At 37.4% G+C, this 15,233-nt stretch overlaps 1 protein-coding gene across 1 annotated transcript in view; it reads left to right on the top strand.

Moving 5' to 3' along the window:
• Positions 1–15,233, top strand: part of tbc1d32 (TBC1 domain family, member 32) — a 65,798-nt gene that overhangs the window by 26,379 nt on the left and 24,186 nt on the right. The window contains exons 24-27 of the mRNA XM_079831088.1: positions 7,322–7,444; positions 7,615–7,723; positions 11,678–11,771; positions 12,746–12,871. Coding sequence (XP_079687214.1) covers positions 7,322–7,444; positions 7,615–7,723; positions 11,678–11,771; positions 12,746–12,871 — 452 coding nt within the window. The remainder of the gene's footprint in view (positions 1–7,321; positions 7,445–7,614; positions 7,724–11,677; positions 11,772–12,745; positions 12,872–15,233) is intronic.

Here is a 15,233-nt window from a genome sequence, read left to right as displayed (position 1 = left end):
TCTGCCAGAACTGACGCTGACGCTCAATTTCACACAGACTTTCTTTCTAAATCTTTTAATACTGTTTATGCATCAGTGAAAACAAGCCAGTGACTAAACGTTCAACTTCACATTGTTTCTCTTAGTAGCATGAAACAAATCTGTTATTTAAATTGTGATTAGACTACAGAGAGCGATCAAAGAACGCTCTCTTTATAATGTTCGAAGCTGTCAATCACAGGTCGTGAGTGTATCTGCCCAAACTGCCGTTATAATGAATGACGCTGTTATGCTGCACAACGGAGCTCTTACTGTATTAATATCGCTGTCATGTTTGCTGTTAGTTGTGGTGAAAGCATTTTGGGACAGAAATAGTGCTACAATGATGAGATCACTGCATTCACGTGATAAACAGACTGTCTGTCTTCTCAATGCTCATCTCTGCAGCCTTTCATGTGATGGGAAGAGATCTAAAAATAATGCTATAATCAACACTTTCACGATTCGTTCATCTCAACAGCTGTAATAGTAAAAAAAACATAGTTAAAGTATCCGATAGGGGTTCCACATGTAATACGCATTTCAAATGCAAAGATGTCAGCCAATCACAACAGTGGGCGTTTACACTGACGTCTCACGGCAGACACGCCCCTTCAAATAGAGCATTCAAGCCAGACGGCTAAAATCAGGATTTATTTCTAAATTATGACATTTTATGATGTAAAAATCATACTAACAATATAAGTACACCTCAGGAAACATTATAAAAATAATAAAAAAATCCACGTCATGGCACCTGTTTTTTTATTAATTTTTTATCAGCTATCAGAAACATAGATCACTTGCCGCAGATTGAGATCACATTTACCACATATCGCTGTGCCAATTATTTCCCCCACCGGTGGTATTTATATTAAAAAGGATTATGTCAATATTATCTTTAATGTAGGTATCTAAAAAAGGGCAAAATAATCGAGTATTAAGAACAAGGTGGTAATAAAAATCATTTATTAATATTGCCATGAACAGACCATCCATTTACAAATGTATATTTAGTGGTTTCACGCTCTCAGCAGCTAATAATTCACCGCACAATACACGTTGTTGTTGGCACGAACCATGTTTACGCTCACTGCATGTGAACTATTTATTTTATTGTGTTTTATGTTATCTTGTGTAGTTTTATTGAAGCTTTTCACGGATGAGGAGATGTCAAAGCAACATGCCCATGTTGGCATCTGCCTAATTAGGCAAGTGCCAAAATACTGTAGAGGTCAATTGGATGAATTGCCTTTGACAGCAAAAGATATAGGGCGCTTTTTCTCTTCCCTTTCTAACTTCTCATAACTGTTATAAATGATAAAATGGTTCGTTGCATTTTATTATTGGCATGTAACGTTTTTCCCAGTTCAGAACCAGAGGTGAAGTATGACAGGATGTTATAGATATGAAAAAGTGTCTTTCTTGAGTATTTCAATCATTTTAATCCATACTGTGGCGCATGACAGCTAAGATCTAAGATTTTGATTTAAATAAACATTCTGTCTTCCTGTGAGTTTCTTAGCGTGTTTGTCTTATTCCGCCTGAATCTAAATCTTAATATGGCATTTTGCCTCAGTGCAGAGGAAGTTGCCTTTGGCAATCTGAAGATCGATTGTGATGATGAAACCAAGTGCTGTTTATTTGTTGCTGTCATGTCAGGTTTGCTGTCTTTCCCTTTAATAAAGTCAAGATGCGAGTTGTGGCATATAGAAGAGTGAGATCTTCAGGCATATTCTGGTAAAAATATAGAAATGCATAATTTTCATCATTATCCAGTTTATCTGGTAACGGATCATATTAATGGGTTGAGTAGAAACATTGTTTACACACTCGAAAGTTCACAGGATGAAATAAAGGAGATTAATAAGGAGGAACTACCTGTTACAATTAGTTAGATTTTCTGAAGAAAATGTGTGTGGTTGCTCATGTAAAACTTTCTATGGTATTTTGCAGGGCTCAACATTAACGCTTGTCCGGGACAAGTGAAAGAGAATTTTACCTGCCCGACCGGACAAGTATCCTGATTAAAACGTCAATAACAAAAAATAACTAGGGAATCACCAAAATGCAAGAATGATTCTGCATTCATTTAGTGTAATTGGCGATCGATAGTGGATAATAATAGTGTATAATAAACTGACTTTAACAAGGTTGAGCTGTTGACGCTCGCAACCTCTCGAGGATAAATCACAACAAATGAGCGTCGCTCATACAAAGAATCTCGGTTAACATACACGGTTAAAATGACAAATTTTGGGGGTTTTATATTTATAAAATATGATAGCCTACAGTTACGCAACATCACAGAACCAAGAGTGCTGTTTTCCTGAATACCATTACGACTGAAAATGACACTGGTTTCATATGACAGCTCCATAAACAATTAATTAACATAAAGGGCCCTATTTTAACGATCTGAAACGCAAGTGTCAAAGCGCGAAGCGCAAGTAACTTTGTGGGCGGGTCTCGGCGCTGTTGCTATTTTCCCGGCGGGATAAATGGCTCTTGCGCCCGGCGCAAATCTAAAATGGGTTGGTCTGAAGTAGCTTCATTATTCATAGGTGTGGTTTGGGCGTAACGTGAATAAACCAATCCGAGCGTCATCCAACATTCCCTTTAAAAGCAGGTGCGCAAGTTCCATTATGGATTGCTATTATTATGGCGTATTTACCAGCCGCACGCCAGGAGCGGTTCACAGCCGAGGAGACTGATGTTCATGTAAGAGCAGTGAAAGACAGAGAAGTGAAGTTGTAATGTTGTACATTATGGTAAAGGTGATTTCACAGTCTTTTTTTTTTCAGTCTTTCAGTTTTTTCAGTTTTTCAGTCGATTTTTTTTCCTGGTTCTTGACGGACAAACCAATTTGTCAGATGTCCTTATATACATATATGTCTTGCCACTATTGGGCAAACAGGTCTTATCCTTAATTATTACAATTAGCCTGAATCATTTGTAAGCTAGATTTATGCCTATTTTTTCACATCTTCGTGGCACACCACAATGATTTCCGTCATGTCATGTGTTAATATTTTTTTAGTGTAACAATTTATGATTTGCAAAAATAACTGTTGCATCTGTGTAGGTTACATGAGCAAAGTGTATGCGCGTTGTGCACGCTATACATTATGGTCAAGCATGCGCCCTTAAAATAGCATAATGAACAACGCGCAACGCGCCACTGACTTTAGACTAGGTTTTTTCTGGTCAGTGGCGCAATTGTTTAATAGAACAGCAAAATAGCACCAGGGATTGTTTGCGCCGGAACACGCCTCCTTTTTTGCGCTGAACGCCCAGGTAGCGCAAGTTCATTCACTAGTTTAGCGACGTGCTTCTGTGGAGGGAAAAGCGCGCTTTGCGCGGGTGCAAAATAGGAATGACACATGCGTCGGTGTACAAAGTCAATTGCGCTGGGTGCAAGATAGGGCCCTAAGTCACTTACATTTTAAATGCAATATTGGCTGTTTTTGTTCGATTTCAGCAGCGAAAATAGTTCCAACTTCCAAACAAAGATCGCAGCAGAACCATAACGCATCTCACAGCAACAGTGTGTTACTGAATGATTCAGCGTTTGAATGAATTGGTTGAATTAAAGATTCAATTACCTATTCGTAAACGACTGCCTCATTCTTGAATGAATCATCCGTTTGAATGAATCGTTTGAATTAATGACTCAATGGGCCCTTTCACACCTACCTTGTTTGGTCCGGAATTTCTGACTTTTCTGTTTGGTCCGAATCAAAATTACAGGTGTGAAACCTCCCCCGTACCACGGTCCGGACCAAACAGACGAAATTTGGTCAGTCGAAGAGGTTGTCTCGGTCCGGATCAAATTGAACAAAGGTTCGGTTCGTTTCTAGTGTGAAAGCATTTTCTGTATGGTTCGTACTTTCAGACCATTTACAGGAAGTTCCTGTTTATGTTTAAATATTTTAATGTTATTTTTAAATTTCATCTAGGCTACGTTGATTATGAAAAGTGAAAAGATGCGCAATATGTCAGAAGACAGAAGGTCACAAATGATTTTGAATGAAATTTTGTATGATTTTGCTTTGAAAGCCTTTCTTTAATGTGAATTTCGTTTTGTATAAATTGTATCTTAATTTTAATCAACGTTTAATCAGATAATTGCCTGGATTTAATAAATAAGAAGCAAATAGTCTATAGCAGACAATAATCGCGGGAGCGATCACATGCTTTGCACATGAAGCTGGAGTGTGTCTCTAATAAACCGAAACTCAGCAGGCTACTTGTCTCACAAACATAAGAAATATGTGTATATAAAGGTTGAAATGTCCACTTTTAAACGTAACGAAAAGAAAATAGTCAAGCAATGTGCACTGTTCAATAGTGGCAACGATATGCGTCCGTTCATTCACTCTTGTCAAAGACGCTGACGTCAGACGCACGTCCGTTTACAAACCAATCAATGTCCAGATGCAGCCCACATAGATGATGACGAGTGGACGTAAGTGTGTCATGTACAGTTCTTTAGTGCGCTCGCATAATTGCAATGTGAAACCAAACCAAAACTAACCGAATGTATAAAATGTATCAAAACATGAACTTCGGTTCGGACCTTGGTGCGGACTTTCAGGTGTGAAAACGCCCAATGACTCACTCATTAAGACATCACCTGCTGCCACCTACTGGTGGTTTAGTTTAATCTTTCCAATAGTTCTTATTTGTATATTCAAACATATTTAAAACAATTATTATTTGTTTACAACATTTTTTAATGCAGTTGTAATTTTTGGGTGTAAATTATTTAATTTGATTGGTAACAGCCCTGTATTGTCTTATTCTAATTTAATTTCTAGATCCAATTAAAAATAAAATAAAAATGAAAGCAGAAGCATAGCCTATATTTAATAAGATTATGGAAAAATGCCCTTTATAAAAGTATAAAATATCCCAAATATGCAGATTTAAATATGTCAAAGCTGATTGAACACTGTTGAGAATATTGCTTCAGAATAATATGTATAAATAATAACACAAAATATATTTTTTTAATTCCGGACAAGCACATTTTTTACTCGGACAAGTGATTGTCAGATTTATTTGTCCAAAGGAGCCCTGTTTTGGGTTGTTGCATGTCAAAACAGCCTTGATGATGGTCTGCATGAGAATTCTTTTGCCCTTACGCAGAATTCCTGATCGGGTTGGATTCCTATAAAGTATTGCCTGTGAAAATTTGCTGAACAAAAGTAATCTGACTGCCCCCTGAGACATTAAGTCCCCACATCATTAGGTTACGTCACCCTAGAGGACCATGAAAACAGTCGTACAATGTTTCATCAGTACCAAGTGTACAAAAACTCAAAACTCAATAACCAGCAATTTGGTTGAGCGTGCTGTGCTGTAACCTGGATTCTTTTCTTCTGCTGGAGTCTCAGTATAACCTCACTGAGTTACTGCTGCAGGGTCAGAAGGACAATGTCACAGAGCCGCCCTCAGGTGAAGGGTGAGTCTAGCAAGACACTAATTCAGGGTCAACCAACATTCACTTTACAAAACTGTTTTATTATTTACCATAGGCTTAGATAGCCTGAATGTACAATATGAGCATACTGTGGAAACACTATGAATTCTTTATATTGTTATAAACTCAATAACCAGGAATTAGTCAAGGTTGATTCTTTTGAATTATTGTCTACTTATCAAAGATACCGACTCTAAAACTATGATTTCTGCTAATACGTTAAAATAGATGACATTCTATGTAGTAACGATAGCAATAACCAGCCAGACAGTACATCATATCTGTGATTTGATCAAATGACTCATTCATTGATGTCTGGCTGTCGGGATGGCAGGGATCAAGAGGTGAACAGGCACATAAAGCAACAGAATTTCTTGGGTGTGTGTCTGTGGGAAATGACAAAACTGTGACTCTTGTGTTTGTGGAGAGACCCACATGCTATATGAACCAATCCCTTACGTGTTTACATGGAATATGGTCCGTTTGCGAAAGATCGGCATGCAGTTCACGCCCTGTCATTTGGGGTGTGTTTTGAAAGTCCTTCAGCTCAGGTATTTCTTTGTCGTAGTTGCAATATCACAATTGAGTATAGATAAATCGCCCCCTTGTGTCAGATTTGAGACTTCATTGTTAAAAAAAAACAAAGGAGGTTAACCAGCATTGTTATACTATCTGTTTTTGTTTTTTTTCCTATCATTCTCTCTATCATTCAATAATTCCATATTATATTTTATATATGTATTGTCTTTCATCAGCCCACAGAGCTGAGTGCGGTTTTGTATCCAACACATCTGACAGTTATTATGTTTTGGATTGCCCACTCGTCCTTGTGACCACAGTCACATTAGCAGAAAATAGGCTGCGTCCAAAAGCTAAGGCTGCTGACTACACAGTCAGCGTTTTTGTATGAAGGCACATCCTAAGTTAACTGGTTTCAGACAGACTTCTAAGGCGCTATAATATCTATAATTAAAATTCTATAACGTCATGTGATTGAGAACAAATTCAACTGAGCTTTAGACATAACCAAGAAACTAGGTAATGCCGACTAATGAGTTAAAAATTGCAAATAAAAAATGGACATTTATGAATTAATTGACACCTACCTACAAATGTCTTGCTTGTTGTTTCTGCATTTTTAAGCTGGGATAGGAGAAAGTATTTTAAGTTAACATAAAAAATGACTTATGATTATGCATTTAATTTTAAGGTAATGTAGAAAAGTTGTAACGCGTACATCGTCAAAATTGTATGGTGTGCACCAATATTCTCGAAGGACATATTTTCAGTGCACAGTATAAAATGGGACCCAGTCTCTGCCTTCACAGTGGATGGAGTTTGTGGCAAGAGAATGTAGATTGAATAGCTGTTGTATCTCTTGGTCTTTAGCTGCAAACGAAGCGCTGATGCTGCACTGATTTCACCCTTATCACAGTATAATGCCATTTAATGGCTGCATTGAAAATCCTCTTCAATCAGCTTTGCTCATCTGCATTGAATCACATCATTAGAGAGGAAAATCTGTAACATCATCCGTCCGTCCGTCCGTCCGTCCGTCCATCTATCCATCTATCTCTCTCTCTCTCTCTCTCTCTCTCTCTCTCTCTCTCTCTCTCTCTCTCTCTCTCTCTCTCTCTCTCTCTCTCTCTCACCATCCATCCATCCATCCATCCATCTAATGGTGGTGGATTGCTAAAAGTTCTGTGTTAGACATGATGAACCAACTTTTTTTCCCCCAACAATGTACAATTGAAGTAATGTTGCTTGTTCTGTGTTTTCCTTTTTAAACACTTCTGTATTCCATCTGCACTCTTCCAGGCTCTTGAGCGTGCTGTGCTGTAACCTGGATTCTTTTCTTCTGCTGGAGTCTCAGTACAACCTCACTGAGTTACTGCTGCAGAGTCAGAAGGACAATGTCACAGAGCCGCCCTCAGGTGAAGGGTGAGTGTCCAACTCTGACTCTATAGTTCAGCAAGACACTAATTCAGGGTCAACCAACAGTCACTTTACAAAACTGTTTTATTATTTACCTTAGGCTTAGATAGATACTGTGGAAACACTATGCATTGATTCTTTATACTGTTTGTTTATACTGTCTTCATCATCCTCAGGGATTTCATCATTGATGGGCTGTCTGTGGAAAGAAACCATATTCTTGTTCGAATCTGTGCAGTTGGTGGCCCGTCTGAGAGGAGACTTCCTCCCAGAGGCCTGCAGAAGGTAAGGGCATCTCCTTTTCCCTTATTTGCTTAAAATGATCTGTGTATTACAAATAACTGTGCACATTTGATCATGTTGTATAGTACCACTGAAGCAAAGTGTCACTTTGCAATTTGTTTGCAAGACACATTATTTATTTACACTGTAAATAAAAAGCAGTTTTAACCTGGTTATTCAGTTTGTAATGGGTATAGTGAGATGCTATTGAATACAGGATGCTTTTGCACAATTGTACATCATTGTAACGGTGCCCAAGTCAATATTTTAGTTTTAGATGCCTCTACATCCCATGTTTTGATTTAAAAAAACAAAACAGAAATGGAGTCTCAAATATCAGCATTCAGATCTCAACATTATCTCCATGGAGGAGTTTATTGCTGCTTTGTCAGTTGTTTATTAAGAATGTACTCTATTGTATTTCACGTCTCAGAAATAATTTTAGTGCTGTGAAAAACAAATATCATGCTTCTAAATAGAGCTTTGTGGATAATCCTTTGTTGTATTGTACAGAGGTATTGCAATGTCTGGTTTCAAAAACAATGCAATAAATGCATATGTGACAGTTTGAGTGATGACTGAATATGACATTTATGGCATATAGTAGGAGGCTCTGGTTGATGACTCAAGTCAATACATCTTTAGATGATTATCACGACTGGAACTAAAAACTAAAAAAAAAAACCCTGCAGCCTTTTGTGTTTGACAAACAAAGCCCTTATGTGTTTTTCATTTGTTTTTTGTTTGTTTTATAATGAAATCAGAATCAGAAATTGCAATAAACTATTGTAGCAAAGGAAAACGTGTTTTGGCACAGTGAATGAAGATGCTTAAAATTTAGAAAATTGGAGGTCAGACTAAATATTCATTAAGTAAGCTGTCATTCAGTACTCGTGGCTAACTTGTTCCAGACCAAAGGTTGGTTTGTAGTTATTTATAAATGTATTCCCCTATGTTAAAGTCGAATGTCGGTTTGATGTTTTTTTTCTTAGAATAACTCGAGTAGGGATGAAACGGTATGGAAATTTCACATCACGATTATAGTGACCCAAATTATCACGGTTATCAATATTATCACGGTTTTCTTCAAATGAGATGAAAGTGTTCAAAAAGAACAGATGCACACACTTAAAACATTTCAACAAGTTTTATATTTGAAAATCAACAAACAACAAATAAATAAAGCAGCTCTAAGCACTTTTTAAAGCTAGATTCTGTGGGATTTCCTTCCTTAAAATGGCCGTCGTCAATAGCAACGCATAAATATAATCTCTAATATTATCTCTGTAAATATATTCTCAAGCAATATTCTCATCAGTGTTCTATCAGTCACATTTAAATCTAGCATGTTTTGTGTAAGAGCACCAAAAAGTATCCTATGAAATAATGCATATCCATATTTCCATATGATTTGACAGTTTATTTGATTAAATATCAAAATGTGTGCATCATACCTGACACCTAGATGAACACTTTACAGTCAGTTTTATGACTGTCATTCTCTTCAAATGCTGAAGTTTGAAACGTGTAACGTTACCAATGTTGTGTGTAACTTTAGAGACGGTCCCTAAATTCGCCAACTTTATGCCAGTCATATCTGATGCGCTGTGGTTCTGCTTTGTTTGAAACTATTCTCGCTGCTGAAATAGAACAGAAACAGTCGACCACTGTATGATGAGTGAATCTCCTGCGTACATCGCACGTTTATCTCTGCTTTGAGTGCAGATTTCAGCGAGTGAGAGCGGCGCGCGCGCTCTGAACAACACTCCAGCTAATCTGAACGCCTCTGATTATGAGACATTGCATTCATAAACTCAATAGAAACTCGTGTGAGTGGTTATAATGCGCAACCATAAGACCATAATAAGTCCAACCGCCAGCCGCCAGAGTGACTAGTGTGCAGCCGAAAAAACGTTACACCCGCAAATGGAGGTTGTTAATGTCAAACCCTGATTATTATCCCTTAAATGTCACCCTAGTCTTGTCTGAACTTGTTCGTTCGCTTCACGTTATTATTTCCCAGACGTAGTTTTGGTATTGAGGTCAAAGTCCACTTGCCTTGCGTTCGTTCGTAGTTTTTAAGTGTTCCCCCTATTACAGTGACTTTCTTCTGGCATGTTCTGCAGACAGGGTGACCATCTTAGATTAAGTTTTCCTCAGGACTTTTGTAAAAGCCAAAATATGACCACACCTCAGATTTGGTCCTTTTAGAAATCTGAAAAATCTCCCGAGTGCTGTCACTGCCATTTCTTCTCATTCAGAAAACAGCGGTGCGCTGCGCCTGAGCCAGACTGACGCTGACTGGACAGGATTAACCGTGAGTTTTCAAAATCGTGATAATCACACGCGGTTTTAATGATAATTACATTTTAAACGATATTACTAACCGTCACTAAATTTTATCGTGGTTAATCGTGAAACCGGTAATCGTTTCATCCCTAAACTCGAGTAAAGGGTCCTGCACACTGTGCGATTTTTCAAAATCCTCTGCGAATGTTGCTTGTCAGACTGTACGAACATGATCCCCGATGTAATACATGTCACACTGTAGCATCTCAGTTGTCATTATGTCAGACTGTACGACAGTCAGACGCGAAAAACGGACGCAAGCAAGAGACTCGTACAGACTGAGTTTTACGTCATCAATCCGTGACACGTTCGGTAACAGTGAGCTGCATTCACAGACACAATGGTAGCGTTCAGCAAACAACAAAAACAAGCGGTGGCATTTTTCATTCACCTGACTCTTTTCGACATGTTCCCTGTTGTGATTTGATGTTGTCGCACGAAATGCGTCATCAGGTTCTGCGCTCCTATTGGTTCTTGATTTGACGGTCGTCCTAGGAGAAGTCACACTGCAGGATTGCGCCTCAAATCTTCTGACACTGCCAGAATTTTGTCCGAGGTAAAATTTGATCACAACGATCATTAATCGGTTGTCGGTGCACATGTCAAACTAAGGATCAAAGACTTCAGATTTTAGCCTAGGATCAGAGAAATCTTTTAGGATTTCAAAATTTGTCTCGGACGGCCAAATTGTGGCCAAAATCGCACAGTGTGCACCCGCCTTTACAAGGATAAATAGATGAGGTTGTTACTTTTTGTTAAATTTTTTCTAATGGGGAAAATTCTGCACAGCTGTATGACAGTTAATTATTATGATACAAGTTAATAATTTTAAATATATTGTTCAAAAGTTTATGGTCAGTAAGATTTTTTTTGTCTCTTATGCTTACCAATGCTGCATTTATTTGATCAAAAATACAGTAAAACATTACACAAAGTAATTTAGTGAAATATTTCAATTTAAAATGTTTTCTATTATAATATATTTTAAAATTGAATTTATTTTTGTGAATGAATGAGGCATTTATATAGCGCTTTCATATGTAGTACTGTACACCGAGAGCGCTTTACAACTATGTCAGGGGTCTCTCCTCAACCACCACCACCAGTGTGCAGAATCCACTTGGATGATGCGACGGCAGCCACAGTACGGCGCCAGTGCGCTCACCAAACACCAGCTATTAGTGGAGAGGAGAGAGGGTGATCGAGCCAGTTCAATGGATGGGGATTATTAGGAGGCCATGATTGGTAAGGGCCAATGGAGGGAATTTGGCCAGGAGACCGGGGTTACACCCCTACTCTTTTACAAAAAGTGCCATGGGATTTTTAATGACTACAGAGCGTCAGGACCTCGGTTTAAAATCTCCTCCAAAGGATGGATTTATTTGAAAAATAAATATTTTCAATTTAATGCATCCTTGCTGAATAAAATTATTCATTTCTTTAATTATATAAAAATGACCCCACACTTTTGAACTGTAATGTTTTTTGTCTTTTAACAGTTTATCAAACATAATAAAAAAACATGGGAATTTGCCTCCAACATCTTAAAAAAATAATATGACACCACACCACACCATATTTATGGAAAGTGTTCCATCTGTCCCTTAGGGAAGTGACCCTTACCCATGGCCAATGATATCTACCTACCCTCTGCCCAAGTATTACATCCTTGACGTGCCCAAGACTCTCCGCACTAAACAGGGTAAGAACAATATTTTAAAGCACATGTTATTCCTCTAATTCAGTGGTTCTCAAAGTGTGGTACGAGTACCACTAGTGGTACTCAGGCTGCCTCTAGTGGTACGCAGAGGAATCACTAAATAAAGTAATGTTAAAACCTACATTCTATGGTTAAAACGCAATGCATTTTTTTTTTTACATTTAAGTACAGTATAGTTTTAATTTAATAATTATTTTATTTACCTGTATGTAAGCACAGTGCAGTGTATTTACAATGTTAAAATGGTTGACAACAATAAATATTCTTATTAGGAATAAACTGCCTCGTTTTTGAAATGTGCAAAGATGTAGCTGAATAGTTAGGCCTACCACGCTACTGTATTGGTCATTATGGTGGTACTTGGAGAGCAAAATATTTTCTGAGGTGGTACTTGGTATAAAAAGTTTGTGAACCACTGCTCTAATTTATGAAAGCAATTATCTTATTTAACAGTTACAGTTTGTTTCAGTGTTTTACAGGGTTCTACTTTGTTACAAGTAACTTCAAGGACACTTTCTCTCTTTATGACAGACTCATTTCTCTTCTTTACTGTCACGGCGATACATCTTTATTTCATTGTGACAGCTGTTTCCAGCCCAGTAAATAGAGACTAGAGGTTCTTAACGCCTAGTAAACACTCTTCCTTTAGGAACAAGTGTCAGTATGTGTATGAAGGCCTATTCAGTGATGTTTTTTTAAATGTTTACTAGGCTTGAGTCTGTATATTGTATACAGTTGGTAGTTGTCATAAAGTAAGTCCCATAAACTGTCATAGACATTGTAAAAGGCATATATATATATAAGATTGTAAAAGGCATATATATATATATATATATAACATTATATCTTAAAAAGTCTTTAAAATACAGAAAATAAACACTATTTATGAACACTAATATTTTTGTCAAAAGACAAAAACTGTTCAAAATGAACACTGACTGCATATTTCTTCTCAGAATCAGAGATCAGTGCTTTCTTGGCCTCGTCTAAAGAAACAGAGCGAGATGCTAACTGGATAGATGACTGCAGGAGACAGTTCTGCAAGATCATGACTACAAAATCAAACACTCTCACTGGATACGGTATGAGCCACATTCATCTCTGTCTATAATTCACAGCAAGAATCTCTAATCTTATACTGAGGCTTTAAAGTATTTAAAGGTGTCAGTAATGAGAAATCAAATTGCTGGGCAAACAACATGTCTGCCCAGTCTGCATGAGGAAATAAGGGGTGTGCTGATGTACAGTAGGATATACTGTATACTAAGAAGGTCCTAAGTAGGGTTGGGTACCGTTAACATTTTAACCTGTAATTCGGTACCGGTACCCAACGGTACTTTTTTCGGTACTTTAGTGATGTTTACATCAATAACTGTAAAGAACCTGTAAGTCGTTTATAGAAGTGTTATTGACATTATGCCAGAGCTGCCCTGGTCGCTGTCTGCCATTGTCTGTAATGTTTATATACTGTAATATTTACTAGTAAATAGTAGGCTACTAGGTACTTAATTCAATTAATAAAATAACCATATTATTACTTCTTCTTTTTAATTTTATTTCTATGAAAAGATTTCCCACAAATGATGTGTTGTGTATTTTCTGGTTATCAAATGAAGCTTTTTTATCAAACAAAGTGCTGCACAACTGAGCTTTATACGGTTAAAATTAAAGAATGAAGAATTTTTTTTATCAATTACTTAAAAAATAAAGTTTTGATAATTTATTATTATTACATTAGTGTTAGTATTATTATTACATTGAGACGTGTCTAAATTCTACTGTACAACAGTAATGTTTTTGTCAAGTTAACCAAACTTTTATTTTGACGGGTTACCATGAAGCCCTTTGAGTTTCTGTGTGTTTATGACATGACGGTAGTTTTTCTCAAATTAAACAGTAAAATACTCATTTGTGCGTTCATGTCCTCATATGAGACGGCAGAGATGGAAACATGCGACCATCACGCGCGATTCTGTGTGTGTGGTGAACCGCGTGTCTACGGCATTCATTCGTACAGAGACATGGAGGATTCGTATTTAAATAGTCTTTTTGCGGTTTAATATTACTAGTCTGTGAATATTACTAGTCTACCGAAATTTGGTACAGATTGATTTAATGTGAATCGGTAATCGGTAGTACCGACGTAATTCAGACGGTGCCCTTAAAAGTGCAGAGTTCGGTACCCAACCCTAGTCCTAAGCACAGATGCCTTTCCTAAGCACCAGAAGAACTAACAATATATCCCATCCTTTTCAGCGGCAATCCTATCCTACCACAGTCCAATCCTTTTTCGCATCACATTTCAGTGCAGATTGTTTTGTGATCCTATCACAGGGTAATGCAGGCTTTGCAAAGAGGCTGTTATTGAAGGCCAGGACAGCACAAACTATATTAGGCTGGACAGCAAACCTGCAGCTTGTGAGTCAGTGTTGTTACTCATTTCACATGCAAAGAGGGCATTTACAAAGAGGTCCTAAAGGCACAACAGCACAAAGTGGCCTGTTTAATTTTAAGGGTCAGAGAGATAGTAGAAAATCATTAAAAAAATTAATTAAAAAAATTATGACTGTTTTGGCAAATTAAAATTAAAATTTCCCATAGGGAAAAGTACTGTGAACTTGGATGTACAAATAAAGTATAAACAATGTATGAAAAGACCCTTTTAAATTCAAAACAGAGCTCTCTCAAATTATATGTTGCAACTTTTATTTATTTTGAAAGAGAAAGCCTATAAATTGAAAGGTGCCCTGCCAAACAAAACCGTTTTTTCTTGTATTTTTTTAAATATGTTTAGTCCATATGTGTTTGTGTTATGTCGTGAATGTGAAAATTAACTGCTACCTCTGTCAGCTCTAGCCGAATAAGCGGAGAAATCAGCTCAATCACAAAAGCTGGTCAGTCTGACGTGGTGTTGCCTGAGCTCATTACTATTCATGAGCTCGCCCAGTTGAGACCGCACCCACAGAATTCGTCTAGCTCAGTGAGAGTTTTCGGGACTTATTTTCCGATAATTTCCAGCGGACAATACATTATCCCGCTTATTATACTGCTACTTGCCAAAACGAGAAAAGAAACTTAACACAACGGGCCTTTAAAAATTATTTTGCTACCGTTTCGTGGCTTCCACTGGCAAAATAAATAGTTTGACTCACAGATAGAACTTGACAGTTTCAGGTGTTGCGTGGCAACGTCTGACTAGCCGACTTTCACTTTCAATGAAATTCCATTGCAATAAGCAAACTGACTTCTTGCGGAATGATATGAAAGAAGTGAATCAAAAGCATGAAACCCGTTGCCATTGACATATATACGATATATATGATCATTATATACTTTGCAGCGGTAATTTATATAGATTTAACAGACCTCCAAACGTTGGGAAGGCCAATTCATGTGAATGGAACTTTCTGCAGCACTCTGAAGAGCCGTGTAATAAGCTATAAG

This window comes from Gobio gobio, assembly GCF_949357685.1.
Source record: "Gobio gobio genome assembly, chromosome: 12".
NCBI lineage: Eukaryota > Metazoa > Chordata > Actinopteri > Cypriniformes > Gobionidae > Gobio > Gobio gobio.
This window is presented reverse-complemented; position numbering and strand designations above follow the sequence as displayed.